Source organism: Montipora foliosa, chromosome 5 (assembly GCF_036669935.1).
Source record: "Montipora foliosa isolate CH-2021 chromosome 5, ASM3666993v2, whole genome shotgun sequence".
Lineage (NCBI taxonomy): Eukaryota > Metazoa > Cnidaria > Anthozoa > Scleractinia > Acroporidae > Montipora > Montipora foliosa.
The window spans coordinates 18,715,459-18,716,250 of NC_090873.1; the positions used below are offsets into that span (position 1 = coordinate 18,715,459).

Sequence of the window (792 nt, forward strand, 5' to 3'; positions counted from 1 at the left end):
ACACTGCGTTTTCTAACTTATTGTTTCACAGGAGCCTGTGAAAAAAGTTCTGGGAACAACAAGGGTCTTCAGAACAATTAAAAACAAGAGAAGACGTATACTACTTGAAAAAATGCTTTATTATGTTCCAATTTTAAAGACCCTTCAAGAGCAATTTACAATAATACAATACATACTTAATTAACCGCTCCCCATAGGGGCTTTTCAGGGCCAATGAAACACAACGAAACGACAGAACAGAACAACAACAACAACTGTTAAGAATCCCAACTGGCCGGAGGCAAACTAGTTGGCTATTTACAAGTGCAGCTGGGAAGTTGAACCAGGGACTACCAGGAACAAATTCAACGAGTGGTCAGAGCGGGTCTTGAACCCGGGATCTCCGGATCTCGAGGCAAGCGCCCTAACCACTGGGCCACACTGCCTCCAAAGAAATCTTAAAAATGATATTCTCTAATGATAAGTGCCATACAGTAAGTAGTTTGTTGCAAGATTTTAATGATGGCTTATTTGTCCATCAGCACCCCTTGTTTTCCACTGATGACAATTCCCTTAAGTTATTGATTTATTATGATGATTTCAATGTTGCCAATCGTATGACAAATAAGGTCCACCAACTAGGTCTGTTTTATTACCAGCTCATCAACACAAAATCTGTTTATCGTGGAAAGCTGAATTCCATTCACCTCTTCGCCATTTGTAAAAAGCCTTATATAAAAGAATTTGGTTTAAACAAAATACTTAAACCCTTGGTGGATGATCTACAACAACTTGGAACGAATCGGGGTTATC

General features: G+C 39.3%; 1 protein-coding gene across 1 annotated transcript in view; it reads left to right on the forward strand.

The window, feature by feature from the left end:
• The first annotated feature begins 443 nt into the window (after positions 1-443).
• LOC138002333 (uncharacterized) overlaps positions 444-792 on the forward strand; it is a 1,653-nt gene continuing 1,304 nt past the window's right edge. The window contains exon 1 of the mRNA XM_068848395.1: positions 444-792. This exon is cut by the window's right edge and continues 1,304 nt beyond it. Coding sequence (XP_068704496.1) covers positions 444-792 — 349 coding nt within the window.